This window comes from Anomaloglossus baeobatrachus, chromosome 1 (genome assembly GCF_048569485.1).
Source record: "Anomaloglossus baeobatrachus isolate aAnoBae1 chromosome 1, aAnoBae1.hap1, whole genome shotgun sequence".
Taxonomy (NCBI): domain Eukaryota; kingdom Metazoa; phylum Chordata; class Amphibia; order Anura; family Aromobatidae; genus Anomaloglossus; species Anomaloglossus baeobatrachus.
In genome coordinates, this window is record NC_134353.1 from 822,066,298 (window position 1) to 822,093,466 (window position 27,169).

Consider the following 27,169-nt stretch of genomic DNA (forward strand, 5'->3'; position numbering starts at 1 on the left):
AAAAAACAGGAAAAAAGGCAACTAGGACATAATTTCACACACAGCCCCAATAATGGGCCGGACAAAATTGTTTCCACCTTTTGAAAATTGTGGGTAAACCACTTCATTTCAAGCATGTGATGCCTGTTCAGTCAAGTGACAGGTATGGGCAATATGAAAATCACACCTGAAACCAGATCAAACGGGGAGACGTTGACTCAATCTTTGCATTGTGAGTCTGTGTGTGCCTCACTAATCATGGAAAACAGAAAGCGGAGAGGAGAACTGTCTGATGACTTGCAACTTTGAGATTGTTGATATTTTTCAACAAGTTTGATTCGTAAGTCCATCTCCAGAGATGTTGATGTTCCTTTGTTCATGATGTGCAACATAATCAAGAATACAAACAAGTTTTCAAATCAATGGCACTGTAGCTAATCTTGCTGGATGTGGACATCAGAGAAAAATTGATTAAATGTTACAATACAGTATAGTCCGGATGGTAGATAAGCAGCCTCAATCAAGTACCAAAGAAATTAATGATGTCCCGCAGGGTCAGGGTGCATCCTTGGCAGCGTTAACTATCCGTTGACATTTAAATGGAATGAAACGTTATGTCAGGAGATTCAGGAGGACACTACTCCTGACACAGCAACTAATAAAAGCTAGTCTGCAGTTTGCCAAAATATACATGAGTAAGCTAAAATCCTCCTGGGAAAGCGTTTTGTGGACAGATGAGACCAAGATGAGAGCTTTTTGGTAACACACATTATTCTACAGTTTACCAAAACCAGAATAAGGCCTACAAAGAAAAGAACACAGTACCTACAGTCAAATATGGTGGAGGGTTCAAAGATGTTTTGTGGTTGTTTTGCTTCCACTGACACTGGGTGATTTGACTGTGCAATGAGTGACTGAGCAGCATACATACGGTCTGTCATTCTTTTGAGACTTTGAAAAAGGTCATGTGCACCGAAACGTTGGACAATTTCTATTACAGATACAGTACACATCTTGGACACACCTTCTCATTCAAAGAGTTTTCTTTATTTTCATGACTCTAAAAATTGTAGATTCACATTGAAGGCATCAAAACTAGGAATTAAAACATGTGGAATGAAATACTTAAAAAGTGTGAAACAACTGAAAATATGTCTTATATTCTAGGTTCTTCAAAGTAGCCACCTTTTACTTTGATTACTACTTTGCACACTCTTTGGCATTCTCTTGATGAGCTTCAACAGGTAGTCACCGGAAATGGTCTTCCAACAGTCTTGAAGGAGTTCCCAGAGATGCTTAGCACTTGTTGGCCCTTTTGCCTTCACTCTGCGGTCCAGCTCACCCCAAACCATCTCGATTGGGTTTAGGTCTGGTGACTGTGGAGACCAGGTCATCTGGTGTAGCACCCCATCACTCTCCTTCTTAGTCAAATAGCCCTTACACAGCCTGGAGGTGTGTTTGGGGTGATTGTCCTGTTGAAAAATAAATTATGGTCCAACTAAACGCAAACCGGATGGAATAGCATGCCGCTGCAAGATGCTGTGGTATCCATGCTGGTTCTGTATGCCTTCAATTTTGAATAAATCCTCAACAGTGTCATCAGCAAAGCACCCCCACACCATCACACCTCCTCCTCCATGCTTCACGGTGGGAACCAGGCATGTAGAGTCCATCCGTTCACCTTTTCTACAAAGACACGGTGGTTGGATCCAAAGATCTCAAATTTGGACTCATCAGACCAAAGCACAGATTTCCACTGGTCTAATGTCCATTCCTTGTGTTCTTTAGCCCAAACAAGTCTCTTCTGCTTGTTGCTGTCCCTAGCAGTGGTTTCCTAGCAGCTATTTTACCATGAAGGCCTGCTGCACAAAGTCTCCTCTTAACAGTTGTTCTAGAGATGAGAAGGTGTGTCCAAACTTTTTGTCTGTATATCATGCTGCATTGATTTTCAACTAACAATATTTTTTCACTGAGTGCCATGGTATTGTCTCTTACTTTTTGACTGTGCAACGCATCATGATATATGATATATAAGATTACCAAAGGATTTTTAAGTCACAATATAGTGCCCAGTGTCAGAAAGCTGGGTTTGCGTTCTAGGTTATGGTTCTTCCAGCAGGACAATGACCCCAAATATACTTCAAGAAGTTTTCAGAAATGTATGGAAACAAAGCGCTGGAGATATCTGAAGTGGCAGCAATGAATGCAGATCTAAATCCCGTGAACACCTGTGGAGAGATAATAAAATTGCTGTTGGGAGACGGCACCTTCCAAATATGAGAGACCTGGAGCAGTGAGCAAAAGAAGAGTCCAAAATTCCAGCTGAGAGGTGTAAGAAGCTAGTTGATGGTTATAAGAAGCGATTGCAGTTATTTAACCCAAAGCATGTGCAACCAAATATGAAGTTGATGGTGCCAACAATTGTGTCCGGCCCATTTTTGCAGTTTTGTGTGAAATTATGTCCAATTTGCCCATTCTTCTCTGTTTTTTCTGTTTTTCCAAATCACAAAATTAATAAATAAATAAATAAATCGTGTAGAACAAAATGTGTAATTGCAATCATTTTCTGTAACAATTTAAAAATGCCAACACTTTCGGCCATGTACATGGGCAGGAAGGAGCCAATCAGTGGTGGGGGCGGGGTTACACAAAGCAAGAGGACAACACAGAGCATAACAATAGGTCATCGATATCAAATTATTGGGGTCCCACATCTGGCAGCTCAACCAGTTATGAGGTCATCAATCTGATGTAAAAGGAATCTGTCACCAGGTTTTTGTCACCTAATCTGGGAGCAGCATAATGTAGGGGCACAGATCCTGATTCCAGTGATGTCACTCGCTGGGCTGCTTAGTGTAGTTTAAATCTCCTGGGCTCTTTAATCAGCAGTAGATTATCATTAGAGGACTACTTGGTGTGCTGCCAGGTAGTCCAGCATATTCATGAGCTCTGTATAGATCTAGATATGATAGATGGTCTAGATCTAGATCTAGATGGTATAGATCTGCTAGATCTTCAGCAGAGAAAACATTGATTTTATCAAAATGACAGTAAACAGCTCAATAAGTGACACATCGCTGGAATCAGGGTCTCTGTCTCAACATTACTTTGCTCTCAGATGGGGTAACAAAAACCTGGTGACAAATTCCCTTTAATAAGTTTCCCCATAAACTTTCCCTGACAGCCTATCCATTTGGCATACCTTATTTGCCCTTCACAGCCTCATCTGCAGCACAAGAAAAGGGGGCACATCCCAGCTATGAAAGTTGTCTGATGATGAGATTTCACAGGAAGCTTCAGCAGTGCCTACATATATCGTCATATGATCTGTGACAATTCATTTCGGGCAGTAGTCACAGCGACATCTCATACTTTGTGGACAGAAAAGAGAATGAAGTGACCACAGTGCAAAATGTCACTGCTGGATGTAACAGTGCGTTTGAAGACCACAAATCGCACAGGGCTCCAGGGCATGTTTGTATAGGGTGCACATTAGTAGGGATATTTTTTAGCTACAAAACAGCTATTGAAGTATAATTTTTAAAAGTGGGATAACCCCTTTAAAACTGCAAACCATGGGCCGAGTACAGGAGAATTTCCACGTTAGGTTCTCACCAAAAAGAAAAAGAAAAATATCCCGAAAATAGACTCTGCACTCAACAGGCTTATTTTTACTTTGCCCAATATCTGTAAATAATCCAGCTGTCTCGTTTCCCCGTAGGTTATACCTATCATTTCATATAACTAAAGAGCTCAATAATCTGTATTAAAATAGGCTTGTTGTCAGGAGCATTGGATAGCTGCGGCTGAATGGCAATCTCTGTGTTTAGAGCGTAAATGGTGATTTTCTCATTGTAGTTTACAGTAAATAGAATGAGTAATGAGCCTCCGCAGAACGGGGCATTATAATAACTCATAAGCCTGGCTATTCCTGTGCAATTTATTACCAGTCCTTTATGTATTGTTATATATGACTAACACTTTATACAGATTTATTTTAGAAGCCTGTTGCTATTACATGGCCATGAGGTTTCATGACAATTTGTAGCAGCATCTTCTCCATTTCCTTATCCAGTTTTTTCTATGTGGCCCCATGTAGCACCATTCCTGTTGCCTATTAGTGCAAAGTGTAATTATTTCTCTACGGAAGCCAAATTCGATTGGTCTGGTGGCATACAGTACCGCTATGTTGGCTTTAAATTTAACAGTTGTTGTAGGTCCCTCACATACTCAATTAAAAAAATTGCAAATGTTTTTTTTTGTTTTGTTTATTTATTTTTTTTTCTTTTATTACATTTCTAATGTAATTGCCTAGATTCTTTACATTCTTTTTCCAGTAATTTACCCAGCTGTGCTATCCCACTTCATTTTTTTGCCTTGTTATCCCACTTCAGTTTTTGCTGTGCTATCCCACTTTATTTTTTGCTGTGCTATCCCACTCCATTTTTTGCTGTGCTATCCCACTCCATTATTTGCTGTGCTATTCCACTTCATTATTTGCTGTGCTATCCCACTCCATTATTTGCTGTGCTATCCCACTTCATTATTTGCTGTGCTATCCCACTTCATTATTTGCTGTGCTATCCCACTCCATTATTTGCTGTGCTATCCCACTCCATTATTTGCTGTGCTATCCCACTCCATTATTTGCTGTGCTATCCTACTTCATTATTTGCTGAGGTATACCACTTCATTATTTGCCGTGCTATCCCACTTCATTATTTGCTGTGCTATCCCACTTCATTTTTTTGCCTTGTTATCCCACTTCAGTTTTTGCTGTGCTATCCCACTTTATTTTTTGCTGTGCTATCCCACTCCATTATTTGCTGTGCTATTCCACTCCATTATTTGCTGTGCTATCCCACTCCATTATTTGCTGTGCTATCCTACTTCATTATTTGCCTAGGTATACCACTTCATTATTTGCTGTGCTATCCCACTCCATTATTTGCTGTGCTATCCCACTTCATTATTTGCTGTGCTATCCCACTTCATTATTTGCTGTGCTATCCCACTCCATTATTTGCTGTGCTATCCCACTCCATTATTTGCTGTGCTATCCCACTCCATTATTTGCTGTGCTATCCTACTTCATTATTTGCTGAGGTATACCACTTCATTATTTGCTGTGCTATCCCACTTCATTATTTGCTGTGCTATCCCACTTCATTATTTGCTGTGCTATCCCACTTCATTATTTGCTGTGCTATCCCACTTCATTATTTGCTGTGCAATCCCACTTCAATATTTGCTGTGCTATCCCACTTCATTATTTGCTGTGCTATCCCACTTCATTATTTGCTGTGCTATCCCACTTCATTATTTGCTGTGCTATCCCACTCCATTATTTGCTGTGCTATCCCACTCCATTATTTGCTGTGCTATCCCACTCCATTATTTGCTGTGCTATCCCACTCCATTATTTGCTGTGCTATCCTACTTCATTATTTGCTGAGGTATACCACTTCATTATTTGCTGTGCAATCCCACTTCAATATTTGCTGTGCTATCCCACTTCATTATTTGCTGTGCTATCCCACTTCATTATTTGCTGTGCTATCCCACTTCAATATTTGCTGTGCTATCCCACTTCATTATTTGCTGTGCTATCCCACTTCATTATTTGCTGTGCTATCCCACTTCATTATTTGCTGTGCTATCCCACTTCATTATTTGCTGTGCTATCCCACTTCATTATTTGCTGTGCTATCCCACTTCATTATTTGCCGTGCTATCCCACTTCATTATTTGCCGTGCTATCCCACTTCATTATTTGTCGTGCTATCCCACTTCATTATTTGCCGTGCTATCCCACTTCATTATTTGCCGTGCTATCCCACTTCATTATTTGCCGTGCTATCCCACTTCATTATTTGCCGTGCTATCCCACTTCATTATTTGCCGTGCTATCCCACTTCATTATTTGCCGTGCTATCCCACTTCATTATTTGCCGTGCTATCCCACTTCATTATTTGCCGTGCTATCCCACTTCATTTTTTGCTCTGCTATCCCACTACATTATTTGCTGTGCTATCCCACTTCATTTTTTGCTCTGCTATCCCACTACATTATTTGCTGTGCTATCCCACTTCATTTTTTGCTGTGCTATCCCACTTCATTTTTTGCGGTGCTATCCCACTTCATTTTTTGCCGTTATCCCACTTCAGTTTTTGTTCTGCTATCCCACTTCATTATTTGCTGTGCTATCCCACTTCATTATTTGCTGTGCTATCCCACTTCATTATTTGCTGTGCTATCCCACTTCATTATTTGCTGTGCTATCCCACTTCATTATTTGCTGTGCTATCCCACTTCATTATTTGCTGTGCTATCCCACTTCATTATTTGCTGAGGTATACCACTTCATTATTTGCTGTGCTATCCCACTTCATTATTTGCTGTGCTATCCCACTTCATTATTTGCTGTGCTATCCCACTTCATTATTTGCTGTGCAATCCCACTTCATTATTTGCTGTGCAATCCCACTTCAATATTTGCTGTGCTATCCCACTTCAATATTTGCTGTGCTATCCCACTTCAATATTTGCTGTGCTATCCCACTTCATTATTTGCTGTGCTATCCCACTTCATTATTTGCTGTGCTATCCCACTCCATTATTTGCTGTGCTATCCCACTCCATTATTTGCTGTGCTATCCCACTCCATTATTTGCTGTGCTATCCTACTTCATTATTTGCTGAGGTATACCACTTCATTATTTGCTGTGCAATCCCACTTCAATATTTGCTGTGCTATCCCACTTCATTATTTGCTGTGCTATCCCACTTCATTATTTGCTGTGCTATCCCACTTCAATATTTGCTGTGCTATCCCACTTCATTATTTGCTGTGCTATCCCACTTCATTATTTGCTGTGCTATCCCACTTCATTATTTGCTGTGCTATCCCACTTCATTATTTGCTGTGCTATCCCACTTCATTATTTGCTGTGCTATCCCACTTCATTATTTGCTGAGGTATACCACTTCATTATTTGCTGTGCTATCCCACTTCATTATTTGCTGTGCTATCCCACTTCATTATTTGCTGTGCTATCCCACTTCATTATTTGCTGTGCAATCCCACTTCAATATTTGCTGTGCTATCCCACTTCAATATTTGCTGTGCTATCCCACGTCATTATTTGCTGTGCTATCCCACTTCATTATTTGCTGTGCTATCCCACTCCATTATTTGCTGTGCTATCCCACTCCATTATTTGCTGTGCTATCCCACTCCATTATTTGCTGTGCTATCCCACTCCATTATTTGCTGTGCTATCCTACTTCATTATTTGCTGAGGTATACCACTTCATTATTTGCTGTGCAATCCCACTTCAATATTTGCTGTGCTATCCCACTTCATTATTTGCTGTGCTATCCCACTTCAATATTTGCTGTGCTATCCCACTTCATTATTTGCTGTGCTATCCCACTTCATTATTTGCTGTGCTATCCCACTTCATTATTTGCGGTGCTATCCCACTTCATTATTTGCCGTGCTATCCCACTTCATTATTTGCCGTGCTATCCCACTTCATTATTTGTCGTGCTATCCCACTTCATTATTTGCCGTGCTATCCCACTTCATTATTTGCCGTGCTATCCCACTTCATTATTTGCCGTGCTATCCCACTTCATTATTTGCCGTGCTATCCCACTTCATTTTTTGCTCTGCTATCCCACTACATTATTTGCTGTGCTATCCCACTACATTATTTGCTGTGCTATCCCACTTCATTTTTTGCTGTGCTATCCCACTTCATTATTTGCTGTGCTATCCCACTTCATTATTTGCTGTGCTATCCCACTTCATTTTTTGCTGTGCTATCCCACTTCATTATTTGCTGTGCTATCCCACTTCATTTTTTGCTGTGCTATCCCACTTCATTTTTTGCTGTGCTATCCCACTTCATTATTTGCTGTGCTATCCCACTTCATTTTTTGCTGTGCTATCCCACTTCAGTTTTTGTTCTGCTATCCCATTTCATTTTTTTGCCGTGCTATCCCACTACATTTTTTGGTGACAAGCTACAGATCACAAAACCGATAACTGCTTCAGTATTAATTTTAATTCCAAAGTAGTAGATGTGGGCAGTGACTAATTTGCCAAGGTCCTGCACGGCAGAAAAATACTACAATCCTTGCCAATATGAAAAATAGCCGTTTAGTGTGCCAATAGTATGAGCTACTAGCACCGGTCCAAGCCCCAAGTTTTGAGTTATACTTGAGATATTTATTTACAGCATGTTTATCCTTTCTCACCAAACTTGAAGAAAAGCATAGTCTTATTGCTTCACCCTCCCATAGCACTGTTTTTTCTTTTCATGCAACATGTATAGCGTGCAGAAATCACATGATACCCCCACTGGATGTTAATGTAAGGAGACTGATAGTTAAATGGTGACGGATCGGCAGATGAGTAGTAGTTATTATTATTTCTTTTTTTTTTTCTTTTTTTTTACACCCTGCTCAGGTCACTCCAAAGGGTTTGAATAAAAAGTTCCCTATAAACGGAAAAAATAACAAAAGGAAATATTACAAATATATTTCTAATCATTGTAAAAATGAAAAGGCCTCCTATCTGTTACACTGACAGTAACCTGACTTAGAATAAAGTTATTAGGACAGTAACATAGCCTGAGCCTGTGCAGTAGGAAGCTTCGCCACTTGATGTCCGGGGATAGAAACTCACAGTGGATATTCTTTTCTACTGCTGGAGAAACCAGGAGTACTGAGGTAAGAAGAGGCTGCTCATACCGCTGTCCAAACAGTTTTTCTGATCTAGTACTGGAGATGCCAGGGGTGCAGAGTAGAGATTGGTGCATCGATTCACGTGACTCCTGTCCATCGGTCAGGTCAATAGTCTCTGACTGCTGAATTACCCCTTGCGAATTTCTTGCATTCTTGGATCCCCGGACCAGCTTTTCTTTAGCTACATTGGTGCAACTTCATCATCATAGTGTGATACACAGATGACAGCACTTGAGCCTAGCCAATCAAAAGCCACGTCGGGATCTTGGAAAATAAGAGATGTGCAAGTCATCTGTTTAGCGGACAGAGACTACTGGCTTGCCAAATGGACTAGAGTTACACGATTTATTCCCTCAGCTCTACTTCTGAGGTAAGAAGAGGTTGATCACACTGCTGTCCACCATGATTGCTGGAGGTATGAGGGGTTCTGAGGTAAGAAAAGGCTTCTGAATACTTGGATTACTTGACAGTATGTGATATAGTTACATAGTTACTAAGGTTGAAAAAAGACCTAGGTCCATCTAGTTCAACCTTCCTCCACCAGTTCTACATTTGGTCACTAAGTCATTTATAACCAACAATGTTGTGTGTAGTGAGGAAATCATCCAGCCCTTTTTTGAAAGCTGTTATAGTATCTGCCATTACTACCTCTTGTGGTAGGGTATTCCACAGTCTGACTGCTCTAACTGTAAAGAACCCTTTCCTATTTAGCTGTCGGAATCGCTTTTCTTCCACTTGCAGTGAGTGCCCCCTGGTCCTTAGTATTGTCTTCGGAAGAAATAAGTCATGTGCCAGTCCTTTATATTGACCACACATATATTTATACATATAAATGAGATCTCCTCTGAGACGTCTTTTTTCTAAGCTAAACATATCTAACTTTTTCACCCTGTCATCATATGGGAGGCCTTCCATTCCTTGTAATAGTCTAGTTGCCCGCCTTTGAACTGACTCTAACTTCTGAATGTCCTTTTTAAAATGTGGAGTCCAAAACTGGATCCCATATTCCAGATGTGGCCTTACAAGTGATGTATAGAGGGGTAACAATACGTTGGGATCGCGGGATCTAATCTCTCTTTTTATACACCCTAGAATCTTGTTTGCTTTTGCAGCTGCTGCTTGACATTGAGTGCTGCTGCTCAGCTTATTTGTAATGAGAATACCCAAGTTCTTCTCCTGCTCTGTAGTCCCGAGTTTACTTCCATTTAATGTATACGCAGTTATAGGATTACTCCGTCCTAGGTGCATTACTTTACATTTATCAACATTAAATCTCATTTGCCAAGTATTTGCCCATTCTGACATCTTATCCAGATCTTTTTGTAATATTATACTATCAAGGTCAGTTTTTAATATCCTACATAGTTTGGTGTCATCAGCAAAGACTGACACTTTACTATCAATCCCATCCACAAGGTCATTAATAAAGAGATTAAAAAGAATTGGTCCTAGCACAGATCCCTGCGGCACCCCACTGCTGACTATGGCCCATTTAGAGAATGTTCCATTTATGACTACTCTTTGTTTCCTATCTTTTAGCCAATTCCTTACCCAGTTGCATATAGTTTCCCCCAGTCCTTGCTTCTGGAGCTTTAGTATAAGCCTATTATGTGGTACAGTATCAAATGCCTTTGCAAAGTCCAAATAAATCACATCAGCTGCATTACCAATATGCAGATTTGCACTTACCCCCTCATAGAACCCCAACAGGTTGGTTAGACACGACTTATCTTTCATGAATCCATGCTGTCTGTCAGTTATTATATTATTTTCTGCAACATATTTTTGCATGTCATCCCTTAAAATGCCCTCAAAAACTTTGCATACTACTGATGTCAGGCTTACTGGACGGTAGTTGCCTGGATCTACCCTCTTACCTTTCTTAAATATCGGTACCACATCAGCAATCCTCCAATCCTGAGGCACCAACCCTGTTGCAAGCGAGTCTAAAAAGATGAGATACAGCGGTCTGTCAGTTACGGAGCTCAATTCCCTCAATATTCGTGGATGAATGCCATCTGGCCCTGGGGATTTGTTAATGTTTAATTTACTCAGACGTAGGCGTACTTCTTCTTGTGTTAAATTAATTATATCGGGTGGTGGACTTTGATTTTTCACTTGTTGAATGATCCCTGGTACAGTCAGTTCCTTGGTGAATACAGATGAGAAATGCCTATTTAATATCTCAGTCTTTTGTTTGTCCTCTATAACTAACTTGTTATTATATTTTAAGGGTCCGATACTATCCTTTGTTTTCCTTTTGGCATTAATGTATTTATAAAAGATTTTGGGATTTATTTTAATGTCATTGGCGATTTTTGTTTCAGTAGCTAGTTTTGCTTGTTTGATTTCTTTTTTTGCATTGCCTATTGATATCTTTATACTCCTGCAATGCTATTTCTGTATTCTCAGCCTTCAAGATTTTAAACGCCCTTTGTTTTTGTTTTATTATACTTTGTACAGTCTTATTTATCCATAGTGGTTCCTTTTTATTCCAGGACGTTTTATTACCAGAGGGTATACATTTTTTACAGGACTCTAGCAATATATCCTTAAACTTTCCCCATTTATGTTCAGTATCCCCAGTTACCATGACTTTGTCCCAATCTACACATTTCAGCTCTTCCCTTAATTTGTTGAAATCAGCTTTCCTAAAATTCCAGGTTTTAGCATTTCCCCTTTGAAATGTTCTATTGAATATTACGTTGACGCTTACCATATTATGATCGCTGGTGCCCAAGTGCTCCCGGACCTGTAGATCTGAAATTGTATCCGGTCTATTTGACAGGACCAAATCTAGCAAATTATCTCCCCTCGTCGGTTCATCTACCATCTGAGAGAGGAAATGGTCTTGAATGGTAGATAAGAATTTACAGCTTTTAGCACAACCAGAAGATTCTATGTCCCACTGTATGTCTGGATAGTTGAAATCCCCCATAATAAGAACCCGATTATTATTATTAGTTGCCTTTTCAATTTGTTCCAGCATTTCACCCTCTATTTGTTCAAGTATGCTAGGAGGCTTATAGCAAACTCCAATTAGCATTTTTCCATTATTCTCCTCCCCATGTACATTTACCCATACTGACTCTACATTGTTGCAGTTCCCCCCAATGTCATCATTCAACACAGGTTTTAGGTTAGATTTGATAAATATACACACCCACCACCTTTTTTGTCTTTCCTGTCCCTCCTAAATGTACTATAACCCTGTATGTTTGTCACCCAGTCATGGCTTTCATCCAGCCAGGTTTCCGTAATGCCCACCACATCATAATCCATGGTTGACATAAGAGTCTCCAATTCATTCATTTTGTTTGCAAGACTTCTTGCATTTGCCAGTAGACATTTAATCCTATTAACACCTTTATTACTCCTAGCCTCCCTACTTTCCTTGCATGTCCCATCCCCCCTAATCCTTCATTGACCACTACCATCTCACTGTCTGTATCTGCTCTATCTATCCCCTTTTTTGCTCCACTACCCTCCTCCCCCCAAATCCTAGTTTAAAAGCTCCTCCATCCGTCTGACCATTTTCTTCCCCAGCACAGCTGCACCTTCCCCATTGAGGTGCAGCCCGTCCCTACCGTAGAGCCTGTAGCCGACTGAGAAGTCAGCCCAGTTCTCCATGAACCCGAACCCTTCCTTCCTGCACCAATTTCTAAGCCATGTGTTTATCTCCCTAAGCTCCCGCTGTCTTTCTAGTGACGCTCGTGGCACCGGTAGTATTTCTGAAAACACCACCTTGGAGGTCCTGGACTTCAGCTTCTCTCCTAGTTCCCTGTAATCATTTTTAAGGACCTTCCACCTGCCTCTAACTTTGTCATTAGTACCAATGTGCACCATGACCGCTGGGTTTTCCCCAGCCCCACCCAGCAATCTGTCTATCCGATCCACAATATGCCGAACCCGAGCACCCGGCAGACAACACACTGTTCGGCATTCACGGTCTCGGCGACAGATGACCCTGTCTGTCCGCCTAATTATAGAGTCCCCTACCACTAACATCTGTCTGGGCTTTGCTGCACTCCTATTTCCCTCCTTCCTACAGCAGTTGTTTTCCTGGTTGCTAGGAGCAACGTCCTGCTGTAGTGACCCTAGTCCTGGCCCTTCATTCCTGATATCAGCCAAACAGGCATATTTACTAGGTTGTGCCAGGTCAGGACTAGGCTCCCTGACACTTTTTCCCCTACCTCTTCTTCTAACTGTTACCCAACTACCTACCTCTGGGTCCTGATCTTCTCCACCTCCACCCTCCTCCATATCACTGGCCCCAGCCAGAGAAAGCTCAGTGAGCTCTAAACTCCTCTCCAGGTTTGCAATGCCCCTGAGTGTTGCAAGATGCTTATTTAGATCAGTTACCTTGGCTTCCAAACACGCAACATGCTTGCATCAAGTGCAGACACATTCACCCTCAAACGGCTGCTCAAGGCATGCATACATCTGACAAGATACACACTTGGTAGCATTGTCCATGGAGCACCTATCAAATGGGGATAAACAGTAAAGTAGACAAACAAAGAGAAAAAAAAATAAAAAAAAACCCAATGGGAAACGTATAAGGATAAATTCAAACTATGTTCTTGTGTCAAACTATGTAATTGTGTTGAAACTATGCCACACTTATCTTTAAACCCTGCACACTTTGCTGCAGAACCTCGCACGCTCAGCACCTTGCTTGATCTGGCTGGTTTATATAGTTCTACAGGACTTGCAGAAGCTGCCAGAAGCTTCTAGAAACAGATGTGACTAATGCTACTGATTAAATCCCAAGACAAACTTTTTTTTTTTTTTGCTTTTTTAACAGTATCACAGACAGACAAACAAATTCCCTAATAAAATTAAACAATTACAGTTATCACCACTATGTAATTGTGTTGAAACTATGCCACACTTATCTTTAAACCCTGCACACTTTGCTGCAGAACCTCGCACGCTCAGCACCTCGCTTGATCTGGCTGGTTTATATAGTTCTACAGGACTTGCAGAAGCTGCCAGAAGCTTCTAGAAACAGGTGTGACTAATGCTACTGATTAAATCCCAAGACAAACTTTTTTTTTTTTTTTGCTTTTTTAACAGTATCACAGACAGACAAATTCCCTAATAAAATTAAACAATTACAGTTATCACCACTATGTAATTGTGTTGAAACTATGCCACACTTATCTTTAAACCCTGCACACTTTGCTGCAGAACCTCGCACGCTCAGCACCTCGCTTGATCTGGCTGGTTTATATAGTTCTACAGGACTTGCAGAAGCTTCTAGAAACAGATGTGACTAATGCTACTGATTAAATCCCAAGACAAACTTTTTTTTTTTTTTTGCTTTTTTAACAGTATCACAGACAGACAAACAAATTCCCTAATAAAATTAAACAATTACAGTTATCACCACTATGTAATTGTGTTGAAACTATGCCACACTTATCTTTAAACCCTGCACACTTTGCTGCAGAACCTCGCACGCTCAGCACCTCGCTTGATCTGGCTGGTTTATATAGTTCTACAGGACTTGCAGAAGCTGCCAGAAGCTTCTAGAAACAGGTGTGACTAATGCTACTGATTAAATCCCAAGACAAACTTTTTTTTTTTTTTTGCTTTTTTAACAGTATCACAGACAGACAAACAAATTCCCTAATAAAATTAAACAATTACAGTTATCACCACTATGTAATTGTGTTGAAACTGTGCCACACTTATCTTTAAACCCTGCACACTTTGCTGCAGAACCTCGCACGCTCCAGGCCACAGCAGACACTCATCAGTCAGTATGACAGAGTGGACAGCAGTATGAGCAGCCTCTTCTTCCCTTATCCCTTTTGTCTCCAGTATTAGTATCAGAATATCTGCTGTGAGCACATATTCCTGCAGATCAAGGAAAGGGGCAAAGCTCAAATGCATTTATCCTAATATCACTGTACCACAGGTTCCTGTCAGTATAGCAAGACTACAACCTTTTTAATACTGTAGTGATTACCTCCTTAGACAAAACAAGTGTGGTTTGAAAATAAAAGGTATTAAAGGAATTTATTTCTAATGACATTTTTTCTAGTTACGATATGGTTTTTTGGGTTTTTTTTTAATTGCCATAGAACCCCTATGTAGTAGGGAGAAGTAGTGGACAGTTCAGGAACTGTCAGTGTTCTCATGCTTCATAACTTGAAATACACTTTTACGAGTTCTGGGTTTCTGTTCATGTAATATTGTACAATGATGATGATATGGGCTTCAACTTGTCCTTTTCCTCATTTCCCAGCATTCACAGCTCTTTTTTCCTGTGGTTAGTCTTCCCTGAACTGAAAGCCCCTCTTTATGTTGTGTGCTTCTGCTCTTATGTCTTTTTGTATACAAAGACAATGATCCTCCGCGGCTTCCTGTCATCCATCTTGGTGTCATTGACGGTATAAGCAGATTACACTTGACAACAGGCAGTAAACAGCAAGTTAGATAGAATGGAGTCACATAGTGATTGGCACTTTTAGGGTCTGTGCCCACTGGGAAATTTTCTTTTCTTAAGAAAAATCGCACGCTCTGGCAAAATTTCGCACCCGCGGTAAAAATGCACCCGCAATTTTACCGCGGTTTGCCGCGGGTTGGTCCGTGCGTTTTTTTTTTTACAGTTTTCTATGGCAAAAACGCAGGTACCTGCGGAAAAGAAGTGACATGCTACTTCTTTTTTGCTGCAGACAAGCTGCAGAGATTCTGCAGCAAAACCTATAGGAAAAAAAAAGCATTTTGTTTTTCCCATGGATATTGCAGGGGAAGGACTGCAGAAAGGTTATGAACAAAAACAGCACCTTTTCTGCAGCAAAAACCATGGCAAATCTGCAACAAAAAAATGCAGTGTGCGCACAGGGCCTAAAGGTTTTTTTTTTTAAAATAAAATCGTTTGCGGTAAGAAAATGCATCTTTTAAATAGTGATGTTCAGATTGCGAATTTATTACATTCCAGATTAAGTTGTCTGAAAGTACATTGGCCATGTAAGCAAATTCATGAATTTCCATTTCATATGTTATATACAAATTCCACAGAATGTATTTATAACAATTATTTAAATGAAAATTTTATATATTTTTTTTAATATACGGTACTTTCTAGCTTTTTATTTTGGTATTGAGGCACATTATTTAAGTCTCGAGCTTTTTTTTTTTTTTTTTTTAACTTTTTATCCACTATTCACGATGTGTTGTCTTTGGCCACCATCCAGATTTCGATGTCAGAGATTAGTTTTAGTCCATTCGTAATTGAAGCAGATTTATGTAGGTTAACTTAAGAAAAGCCGGCACAATCCAGTGCAGTGTATTCGGTTAGGTTTCCCTGATTGAGACACTTCATGATACCACAATAGGAGCTTTTTTCATTTGGAATCCCTAGAGCCAAGGTGTAAGGATGGAGCATCGCATTTCGCAGTCCTGAGAAGAGTTTACACAAGTTAAGAAGATACATGCCAATCTTTTGTCATTCTTCGAACCAGTGCTCACAATTGGGGCTGTCCCATCAGAGATCTGAATGGGCCACAGGCAGTGAGGTATTCTTTCTCATGAAAGTGCTCAGCCTTCATGAAAAGCCTGTTTGATAATGAGAAGATATTCGTTTCACTACACTCCATTTTAAACTCACTCATGCTTAGAGTTTCCTTGAAAAGGTCTTTTCTTTACCTTCTGTATAGTATTTTCCAGCCCACCCAGCCTTAATTCATTTTGGAGAGGTTTTCACGCCGATGTTAAAGTGTGTCTCAGGCATCATAGGGATTTTTGTGGTATTTATTTTATTTTTGCTTGCTTTTGCTATGTTGAAATTTGACCGAATTGGATGACATTTGTAGAACCCATTTATTATTCTTAGTGTTCTGTTTCTGAAACTCGAAGTAAAACATTACGGTAGTTTTTTGGATTATTACAAGAATAATAATATAATTTTCTTATTTATTTGTTTTCTTTTTTTAATATTTGTATCTTACACAAAAAAAAAATTCTCTTCACTGAAAAAAATAGATTTTTATTTTATTAAAATCAATGGTAAATAATTAACATGCATTTAGGGCCCATTTTACAAGAAATTCACTCCTTTGTGCCTGTATTCAATCCACTTTTGATTAAAAAATGTTTCTAATATAAATAATATCAGTCTGGATAAAGAAAGGAAATACTGTATGTCTTATTCATTTAGACCAGGCTCCTTAGCAAAGCATATTGCATTATTGGGTAACCCAAACCCAGACTCTCTTACTTTAAAAGGGAACCTGCCACGAGCAGTTCTGGGTGTATATTGCTAATCCCTGCTTAACTGTCCCTGTATCTAGTAGCATATATGCGTCACGGCTTCAGCGAAGTCTAGTGCGCATGACCGGTAGTGTCAGGACATCTGATCCATGCGCACTGACCCTAAGCCCGGCGTTTTGAAGCAGTGCAACGGACACAGATACGCGCGTCACTGCCGATGATGACGCTGGGCAATGGGCATTGAATAGCGTGAATAGCAATGGGCATTGAATAGCCCTGTGGGCGTGCGAACATGCTAAGAGTGTGGAATGAGCGTAGGAAATAACGCCCTTGCAATTGGTCCCAGCCGTCATTAGCATATCATAAAGGATCTTTAGAAATACTTTTTCTAAAGATCTCTTTATCTATGCTACTAGATACAGGGACAGTTAGGCAGGGATTAGAAATATGCACCCAGAACTGCTCTTGGTTCCCTTTTATTTCTGAAAAAATTGAAATGTCTCTTTCAAATAGATGGCTCAGTTGACACAACACCTTTTTGTTACTTGACAAACCTTTACTGATACTTTCTTCTTACATTACAGTTTCCAGTACACTAAATGATATGTATCAGAACTACTTTGTGGTTGCGCACCTATTGATCTCACTTAATTAAAAATGATCTTATATAATCAGTAGTGGAAGAGGGAAGGGGGGGGGGTTGCTTTCTTTTTCTTCTTTGATTTTAATAGGTTTGAACTTTAGATAATATTTTGACGTTATTATTGGAAAACTGTAAAAAAAAAAAAAAAAGTTAATTAAAAAGAGATATATAGGAGAGATGCCCCAAAGTGAACATGAAAGAGACCTTTCACTTAGTCATAACGTATTATGCCTTTTAAGTTCACTGCTTGACATTACCTAAAGAAAAGTGCATAAAACCTGCAAAGAATGTAATATAATCAGTAATGTCATTAACTCTTACCGTACCTGCAGTTCATATTACCAACTAAACGAAGTTTAGATTTATATTTACAGAAGCGGTCATCACTTGGGATCGTTGGTTCCTCCTAGTGCTTTTCTTGGTGGTATAATGTTTAGAAACCAATCAAAATCCCTTTAAAACAAAAAATTTATTAATTCACAATTAAAACATTCAGGTGAATAAAACACAATTCAAATATATACTACAGCACATAAATACATTTGAGAGGGAGGGGCCCAGGACAGATTCCCCAGACTTCCCCTGCCTAGCCATGGAGGTTGGCCCCCTAAAACATCCGAAATGGCGCCCCTCCCCAACGATGACTCACCCTCCACAAAACCCTACACACAGTGGCTACTAGGTGCTGCTACACTGAGTGAAGGGCATACAACATACACAAGTGAAGGGTGAGACACAAATAGTCGCACAAGGTAGCCATAGGAATTTTCAGTCATCATTGACCCCAATCGCCTCTCTTTTGTGTCCTGACTCTGATCTGAAACATTATAATGAAACACTGCAACATGCCCTGTATGAAGCTTCACCTCCTACACATAGAAGAACTCAGCACAGATTCTGCAACCCTGGCACACACTGCAAACACGTCTTCCACAGCGTTACTCCGGGGGCCCTGAACCTCCTGTGGATAAAATCCAATCTGGCCAAAGATTTCATCCACTATAAGTTTATGCTTAAAACATACAACTGTGCCCTCACTTCTCCAAACAAGCTTACTTCACCACTTGTTAAGTTGAACTCTTACAAAGTTCCACAAGTTGCCTACTGCCTGATACTAATTGGTGTGGATCGAGCGCATGCTTAAAAAATGAGATCAGACACACAGTTGGATATTCATCTTTCCTCGGCCAAAGTCGGCCCAGAAACTGAGAGATTTATACAAGAACATGCCTTTATAAAAACCTAGGAAAAGGGGCATGGTCAGCCCTACAGTGGGCATACCAGGATGTGTCCATTGGTCAGTGGGTTCAACTACGTGTTATTCCATGAGCTGATTGGTGGGCATCATCTTAGGCAGGTCTATGACGTCACTGGACTGATCCATGGTGATGGGAGGGGCTATGTCATCATCTGGTGGATCCATGGTGATGGGAGGGTCATCTGGCTCATGTAAGGCAAATTGACACATTTCCCCACAATCCCCTGTCAAGAGGTTAATCAAGTATTTGATCTAATGGCTCTCCTCAACACAACCTCATCACCACATTATCCAACAGTCCTAAAGGACACTTTTCATTCTCCTCATTCGATGCATGTAAGCCCCAAACTCAAACCTCAGCACTGACAGTCTGACCAAAGAAAAAATTGACGATATCAAACAGGAAATTTTTCCCAATCCCCTAATATCATGCATTGTCTTTCCTCCTGCAATTCATCTAGCTCACTCTCTGTCTTTGAACCGGTTACTGAAGAAGTTACCGGTCTCCTCGCTTCTTCTTGCCCTAGCAACTGTCACCACTGATCTAAGGGTACTTTCACACTTGTGTTTTTTTTCCTTCCGTCACAATACGCCCTTTTGGAAAACAGCGGAATCCGTTAACGGATGCCGCTGTTTCCCATAGACTTGTATGGATGACGGATTGTGCCAAAAAAACCTGCGTTGCTTCCGCTAGGCGACGCTGCGTTGCTTCCATCGAGCGGGAGGAACGCAGGATGTAACTTTTTTTGAGCAGCGGAGTCCTTAGGATTTCACTGCGCCTGCTCTCTCTGGCTCCCTGCGCCCGTAACCAAGGTAAAGAATGGGTAACCAAGCAAAGTGCTTTGCCTAGTTACCCGATATTTACCCTGGCTACGTGTGCAGGGAGCCCGACACTTCCCCGCTTGGCTCCGCCCCCTCCCACACTCCACTCCGCATGTACACACACACTCACCTGTCCTCAGCGCCATGGCCCCGCTCGGCTCCACCCACCCCGCACTCCACCCCCGCACACATTCTCTGTGGCGAGCGATCAGCTGATCCCCCCTGCGACCAGCTGCTGTGAGCGATCAGCTGATCCCCCCCCTGCGACCGGCTGCTGTGACCGATCAGCTGATCACCCGGCGACCGGCTGCTGTGAGCGATCAGCTGATCACCCGGCGTCCAACTGCTGTGAGCGATCAGCTGATCACCCGGCGACCGGCTGCTGTGAGCGATCAGCTGAGCGCCCACAATAGTCTGCCGCCGGTGACACTGTAAAAAAAAAAAGAAGTTGATTCCGTTGTTTTGTACTATCCGTTGCATCCATTGTGCCACTATATGCAACACATCCGTTGCATCCGTCACACAACGCAATGTAACGGATGCCGTTCAACCCAAGTGTGAAACTAGCCTTACAAAAATATTTAACTTTTCTCTCTTATTTGATATTTTTCACTCCTCCTTCAAACAGGTCAGCATTCAAGAAATTACTTTAAAAAATATCCCTCAATCAGAACGGCGCTGCTGTCTATAGACCTGTTTTTAACCCCCCTTCATTTCTAAAGTTCTGGAATGTTTGGTCCACTCACTCCTAATCTGTTGTCTCCGAAATTACTTTCTCCCTGACCATTTACAATTGACTCTTTTCTGTATGAAACTACCCTTACTAAAGTCTCTAATGATCTACTAACTGTCAATACTCCCTGCTGATTCTCCTGGATCTCTCTGCAGTATACAACACTTTGAATCACCAGCTTCTCCTCACTATGCTCTGCTCTTTCAGGCTCAAAGACACTGCAATCTCTTGGTTTTGCTCTTACCTCTCTGACCACTCCTTCACTGTATATTTTACTCTTGCCATCCTCTTCCCTTTACTGTCGGAGTTCATCAGGGTTCAATTCTAGGTCACCTCCTTTTCTCCCTATAATCTGCTCCTTATGGAGAAAACGTCAGTAGATTTGGTTTTCAGTACTATCTACTATCTATAAGAACCAATTGAATGACCAAAAAGTAAAGATAGCTACACTCATTTAAGCAGTAAGAACCTATAAAGATGTGAGTGAACCAGCCAATATAAAAGTATATAATCTTTATTGAAAAATTTGTTAAAAGACAAACACATAAAACAGACAATGATGAGGACACATACAATTAACCTCAGGTAAACCAAAATATACAAGCAATAAATAGCATAAGTGCATAATGGTCATGTATCGGGAAGAAAGTGCACCAAAAAGGGTGCTGTCCAAGTTTCTTTGAAGAGCCAATAGTCTTTAAGTAAATGAAGAGTGTCCCAAAGAACACCAATAAGGTGGAACTATATTAAATTTCAAGCTAAACAAAGCTTTTTTTCTTCATTCAAGACTGAATGTATGGGAGCCACAATCCTATTACTACAAAAAGTGGCATATAACAGAGGAAACAAAGAATACATGTGTCTGTGATATTACCAGGATATAATCTTACAAGATGAAAACATAATAATAAAAAGCAAATCCTGAATGGATCAGGTGGTATAACCACAACAATGTTTCCAAATGCCTACAGTCCCAAACCGGGGAGAAGCAGGATCTCGACCATACATATGAAGGAAAGGCAGAAACTGACACAAGTGTCAAAATATAACATTTTTTCCACAGGGCTGGACTAGGAGGCCATATTCCCAGTGTTATAATCAGAGAAAAGGGCGGAATGGCTGCATTACTACAGTACTATACCTTTACAAGGAAACAGAGTCAGCCAAAGGACCGACCCAAACACTGTGGTGAATCCACAAAAACACACACCAGAAGGGTGTTACAGGGCCCAAACTAAAAAGCCATATTCCCAGTACTATAGCTCACAGGAAGGCAGCATGGCTGCAATACCACAGTAAATTGCCCCTACAAGGGAACAAAGTCAGCCATAAAAACCGACCTTAGTACTGAGTGGCAAGCCCACAAAGACACAGACCAGGAAGATATTAACCTGAGGATAAAGGTACCCCGACACGTGTTTCGCAGAAAAGCTTCTTCCAAGGGGTGCTGATGCCAGTCAATACCCAGGTATATATAGCCCCACTCACCAGCGTGATGTGTAACAGCGGCGCTCAATCACAGCTCCACAATCGTGCACATGGGGTCTGGCGTCTGACATCATCATGATCCGCCCATGTCAGACACATCATAGCATGGGAGGAGCATGGTGAGGTAAGGAGACACGTCGCCCCACAGCACAGAAAGTGGGCGGAAAACTGAGCGCTCAACACACACAGGGAGATGCAAAGATATTGCCATTGAGAACAAAGCAAAACGTGTCAGTGGCACACCATTTAAAGAACATTCACACAAACAGAAAATGTACAGAGGTGCACGTAGGGTTCAAACCCAAAAAGTGTAAGAAAATTATTCCAATTGTTTAATAATTTTATAATAATAAAAAATGTGAACCAAGTGTATAGATATCTCAACGCACGTGTATATCTTAGTACAAAGATGCATACAAGAGTATGCACTTAGATGTCCCTGCAAGGATTCTTCACATAAAAATATAATAACCATGTGAAAATTATATTTATAAAATACAAGTCTAAAGTGCATAATACAAAAAAAATTGCTGTATTACAAAATAGCAAAAAAAGTGCATGGTGCATGTATAATAGATACAAAAACACATAATAAAAGGTGTAAAGTGCAAAGATGACCAAACATATGTTAAAAGAATCTGAAAAGCCCATATGCAGTGGCGCACAACAAAAGTCAGCAATACCAATGCCTGATACATTTTGTGCAAAAAAGAGTGTTCGAAACCAAAGCAGGGATAATGCAAAAAGAAATAGAAGAAGATATAAACATATATACACATTGGAAATGGAAAAGCATGATCTACTAACTGTCAATACTCCCTGCTGATTCTCCTGGATCTCTCTGCAGTATACAACACTTTGAATCACCAGCTTCTCCTCACTATGCTCTGCTCTTTCAGGCTCAAAGACACTGCAATCTCTTGGTTTTGCTCTTACCTCTCTGACCACTCCTTCACTGTATATTTTACTCTTGCCATCCTCTTCCCTTTACTGTCGGAGTTCATCAGGGTTCAATTCTAGGTCACCTCCTTTTCTCCCTATAATCTGCTCCTTATGGAGAAAACGTCAGTAGATTTGGTTTTCAGTACTATCTACTATCTATATGTTGATGACATGACACCCAATTACTACAAACTAGCAGGTATTGTCTTTTTGCTATTTCTAACATCATATCCTCCCTTTATCTAAAGCTGAACCTACAAAAAAACTGAACTCCTTGTGTTTGCTCCCTCTTCTAATTTTCAAAACACAATATTGCAATGTCCATGTGTGGGCCTACTCCCCAGAAGCACCCCTTGTGACTTTGGGGTATATTTCACTCAGATCTTTCCTTTACTCCCTTGCTCATAACACCTAAACCTCAAAAATATCTCTAGAATTCCACCTTTTTCTTACCTTTGACTCTGCAAAAACTCTTAACTGTTGCTCTTATTCATTCTCGTCTGGACTATTGCAGCTCTCTACCAATTTTTCTCCCTGTTGATAAACTCTCCCTCTCCAAGCCATCCTGAGTGCATCAGCCAGGATAATATTCCTCTACAACCAGTTCAACTGATGCCTCTACCCTGTGCCAGTCATTGCATTGGTTGCGCATCTGCTACAGAGTCCAATATAAACATATCACTCTCACCCACAAAGCGCTCCACAGTTCTACACCTCCCTACATCTCCTTCCTCATCTCTGTCTATTTCCCTACCCATGCTCTCTTTTCCGCTAATGAGCCTAAGAGTAGCGTCCTCAATAATCTGAGCCTCCAAGACGTCTCGCGAGTTGTGTGCCTTAAAAATGCATTTCTTTAGACTGGCCTCTCATCTCACCTCACTTATGTAACTATCCACATTTTGCCCTTACAAAATCTTCTTAAAATTGTTCCTTAGCAGCATCTGTTTACACACCCTCCATACATTTAATAGCACTCTGAACCTATACTTGTACACATACTGGATGGTGACCGGTTCATGCAGCGTTATTTGAATATCCTATTTATTATATTAATGGCTGGACCAGGGGATACAAGCACTTTTACCATTTACGAGTACCTTTCATGTCTCCCCTATTTACACATAGGTTGTAAGTTTGTAAGCAGGAACCTCTTGGTATCTATTGAATTGTACTCTTTAATGTCTTTATTGTCTGTACAAATATCCTCTGAACTGTAAAGTGCTGAAGATTAGATTGGCACTATAGAAATAAAAAGAAAAAGATTTTTTATTATTATTATTATTATTATTATTATTATTAGGCTCCTAGAATCCGATGTTTGAGAAAGGTCATATAATCTGAACGAAGAGTCACATTTTTTGGATTGCTGAACAATAAACAGAACTAGTATACCTTCCAATTTTAAAAAGAGGACCAAGGTTTATTTTAATCATTATATATGTCTCATGTGACTATTCTGATGCAGTCCGCAAAACAACTTTTTCTAGTTTTGATAGGTCATCTGGAGTGAAAGCGGGAAGCAGCTAGCCAGGGACCGCATTAGATTAATTCACTCCCTATAGTCACTGGTTGGCTTTTCAAAGTTGCTGCAGCATGGCATAGTAAAATACTAGTTTGCAGTCACACCGCCAGGCTCTCATACATTCTGTCCATAGTTCAGGCAGCGTCAATCAAGAGAGAGGTTCCGTTTAAACTGAAGTACAATATCCATCTACATAGTCTGTAGGCCAATTCTATAACAAGCCTATTAGAATACACAGCCAATACTACTGTTACACTCAAGGACTTACACTTGCACAGTTTACCATTAAAATTCTTTAAATTTTTTAAGTGCCTTGACAAAGTATTCATACCCCGTTAACTTTCCACATTTTATAACACCAAAAATCTCCATGTATTTTATTAGGATTTTATGTGTTCTACCAAAACTAAGTAGCAACTATTTGTGAGGTGTAAAAGAAATGACACATCGTTTTCTAAATATTTTAAAAATATACAATTTTGATGTGCATTTGTGTTCAGCACCCTGCAGTCTGATACCTCTAAATAAAATCCTGAGTGACTGTCTCCAAAAATCATCTAATTAGTAAATTGAGTCTACCTGTGTGTAATTAATTCTCAATATAACTACAGCTGTTCTGTGAAGGCCTCAGAGGTTTGAGAACATTAGAACAAACAACATCATTAAAAACCAAGGTTCACACCAGACAGGTCAGGGATAAAGTTGTGAAGAAATGTTAAGGAGGGTTACGTTATTAAAAAAAAATGTTTTATATATAGTGACAATGTGGGGCCAAGGGTATGGGGGACCACGAGTCGGGTAGCGGGATTAAAGCACGCCGGAGCAATTTGTCACTTTAACAGCCTTTATGGTTTATTAACAGCTCCATAAACTGTACAGTCATAGGTCACATAACATAAAGATGCCGTTCCTTGGCTTTCTCCTCAAAGACCAACACATAATATAAAGTCCAAACACTGTTGGATTTCCACACAGGTGTCCCTGACCCTTGTCAGAATTTAGACACTGGTTTCAATCCTGGTTACCTTCCTCTGAAGGTGGCTAATGTCCTTACCACATTCCCCCTGGCTCCAGCCAGGCTTTACACAGACTTTAAAGCCCATACCTTCTCGAGAAGGTCTCCTTAGCAGAGCAAACACCCTGCATCTGCTCTCACCCTCTGCAGCACACACACTGACCGTCTAGAGCCAGTCTCCCCTAGACACTCTGCTCCAGGTTCAGAACCACAGGATTGTTTTAACCCTTGGAGCGACACTCACAGGTGGTAAGGAGTGTTTAATCAGCCTCACACACCCTTCCATGGCTCTGCATGTAATGCAATCCTGTGGAACCACAGGTCCCAGCCAACTTCACATTGCAGAGCACCCACGCTTCTGCAAAACATACCGGCCATTTACAATTCTGCCTGTTGATGCCCCACAATATATATATAAAATTTCAACCTTTTAGATGTTCAAAGCTGGAATAGACAGACCACAAAACCGCAGTAATTGCAGCAAAAGGTGTTTTGGGGTCGGAATACAAATGCATGTCACAATTTTCAGATTTGTATTTTTAAAATATTTAGAAAACTATGTATCATTTCCTTTACTTATCACAAATACTTGCTAATTAGTGTTGATATGTCACATTAAAATCCCAGGAAAATATTTTTAAGTTTGTGGGTGTAACTTGAAAAACTTGAAAAATGTGGAAACGTTTATGGGGTATGAATACTTTGCAAGCAATTTTATTTCTCTCTTTTTTTCAGTTTTTCTTTAGCTTTCATTTCTTTTGTTATTTTAATTTTTTATGTTTATATTTAGCATTGAAAACTGTTTGGAAAACTCTCAACAAGAAGTTCACCGTATAGCCAGTGCTGATATTTTACCAAACAAGGTGGACTGCTTCCTGCGGCCGAGTAATACATCATCCTGGAGATTGTATGATACCCCTCATGCTGAAGTGATGATATTCCTCAAGACTATGGTAAAGGGAAAAATTGACTATTGGTGTTTTTGAAAAGTATTGCACAACTATTTCCAAAATGGGGGTCCTCTTACCTCCATTTGTGCTGGCATTCAACCACAGGTGAATGGAGAGGTGGCGACACAAGCTCTCAGCTGCAATGTATACTTGTATAGCTATGAATGAAGAGAGCTAGGGTAATCATTGCCACCTCTCCAATCACTGCTGGTTGGACATCAACCAAACAGGAGATTGGGGAACCATGTTCTGGAGATGAGGTTGGACAATTATGTCGTATCCAATGTAGAGATCCTAAATGTCTTTTGGGCACAGCCCTATTAACATCTGTCACAGTCAGTGTAATGTCATATATCAATAAATGTGATCATGTCATAAGTAGTGCTGAGCGAGCACTACCATGCTCTGGTGATCGGTACTTCTAACAAGCAGTTGGATGCTTGGACAGGCTCAACTCGTGTACGGAGTATAAGGGAGGGCAGTGGGGAATTCGGGGATATTTCCAGAAAAATACTCTAGTTTCCCATTGACTTCCATTATACTCTGTACACGAGTAAAGCCCGTCCGAGTGTCCGATTGCTCATTATGAGTACTGAGCATGGTAGTGCTCACTCATCATATGTAATCTAACTGAGCATAAGGTAGAAATTATGGAAACATTTCCATTTTTGAAATGCCTACTTCCATTGTAAATCATAGTCCGCTGCATACAAGGTGGAGTAGTTATATATATATACTAGAAGGTGTCCCGATTCTACGCATCGGGTATTCTAGAATTTACGTATTGTGTAGTTAATGTATGATTTTTGTTTTTATATATATATATATATATATATAT

At 40.4% G+C, this 27,169-nt stretch overlaps 1 protein-coding gene across 6 annotated transcripts in view; it reads left to right on the forward strand.

Moving 5' to 3' along the window:
- Positions 1-27,169, forward strand: part of KIAA0825 (KIAA0825 ortholog) — a 785,365-nt gene that overhangs the window by 113,325 nt on the left and 644,871 nt on the right. For 5 of the 6 annotated variants that reach the window (XM_075325095.1, XM_075325097.1, XM_075325094.1 and 2 more), the window contains one exon: positions 26,172-26,334. The exons of the other annotated variant lie outside the window; for it this stretch is intronic. In XM_075325095.1, the coding sequence (XP_075181210.1) occupies positions 26,172-26,334 (163 nt within the window). The remainder of the gene's footprint in view (positions 1-26,171; positions 26,335-27,169) is intronic. 6 annotated transcript variants of the gene reach the window in all.